Source organism: Haliaeetus leucocephalus, unplaced genomic scaffold (genome assembly GCF_000737465.1).
Source record: "Haliaeetus leucocephalus isolate CR32 unplaced genomic scaffold, Haliaeetus_leucocephalus-4.0 Scaffold427, whole genome shotgun sequence".
Taxonomy (NCBI): domain Eukaryota; kingdom Metazoa; phylum Chordata; class Aves; order Accipitriformes; family Accipitridae; genus Haliaeetus; species Haliaeetus leucocephalus.
The window spans coordinates 9456-9898 of record NW_010972863.1 but is presented as its reverse complement, the minus strand read 5'-3'; the positions used below and the strand labels follow the sequence as shown (position 1 = coordinate 9898).

Below are 443 nucleotides of genomic sequence, written 5' to 3'. Positions count from 1 at the left end.
GGTGGTCATGGCCATGATGGTGGTGGCCATAGTGGTCATGGCCATGGTGTGGGCGTCCACGGTAGCGATGACCCCGGCAATAACCACGGCGGTGGCCACAGCAGCGGTCACCACATTGGCGACCACATTAGCGTTACCCCACCGGCGCCGGCTCTCGTGACGACGACGCAGCTGACCGCGCCGGTGGTGACCGCTCTGGTGGTGCCTTCCTCGCTGCGGTGACGGTGACGGTGCCACCGGGTTGTCCCGCAGGGCGTGCGGTACCTGCACCACCGCGACGTGGTCCACGGGCGCCTCAAGTCCCGGAACTGCGTGGTGGACGGGCGCTTCGTGCTGAAGGTCACCGACCACGGCTACAACGAGCTGCTGGAGGCCCAGCGGTTGCCCGCCCCCACCCCCCAGCCACAGGGTGAGGGTGGGGCCGGGGGGCGGAGCCTCATGGG

At 69.3% G+C, this 443-nt stretch overlaps 1 protein-coding gene across 1 annotated transcript in view; it reads left to right on the top strand.

Annotated features, from left to right (window-relative positions):
• Positions 1-443, top strand: part of LOC104836000 (guanylyl cyclase GC-E-like) — a gene marked incomplete at its 5' end in the record, with an annotated part of 12121 nt that overhangs the window by 5132 nt on the left and 6546 nt on the right. The window contains one exon of the mRNA XM_010574299.1: positions 253-420. Coding sequence (XP_010572601.1) covers positions 253-420 — 168 coding nt within the window. The remainder of the gene's footprint in view (positions 1-252; positions 421-443) is intronic.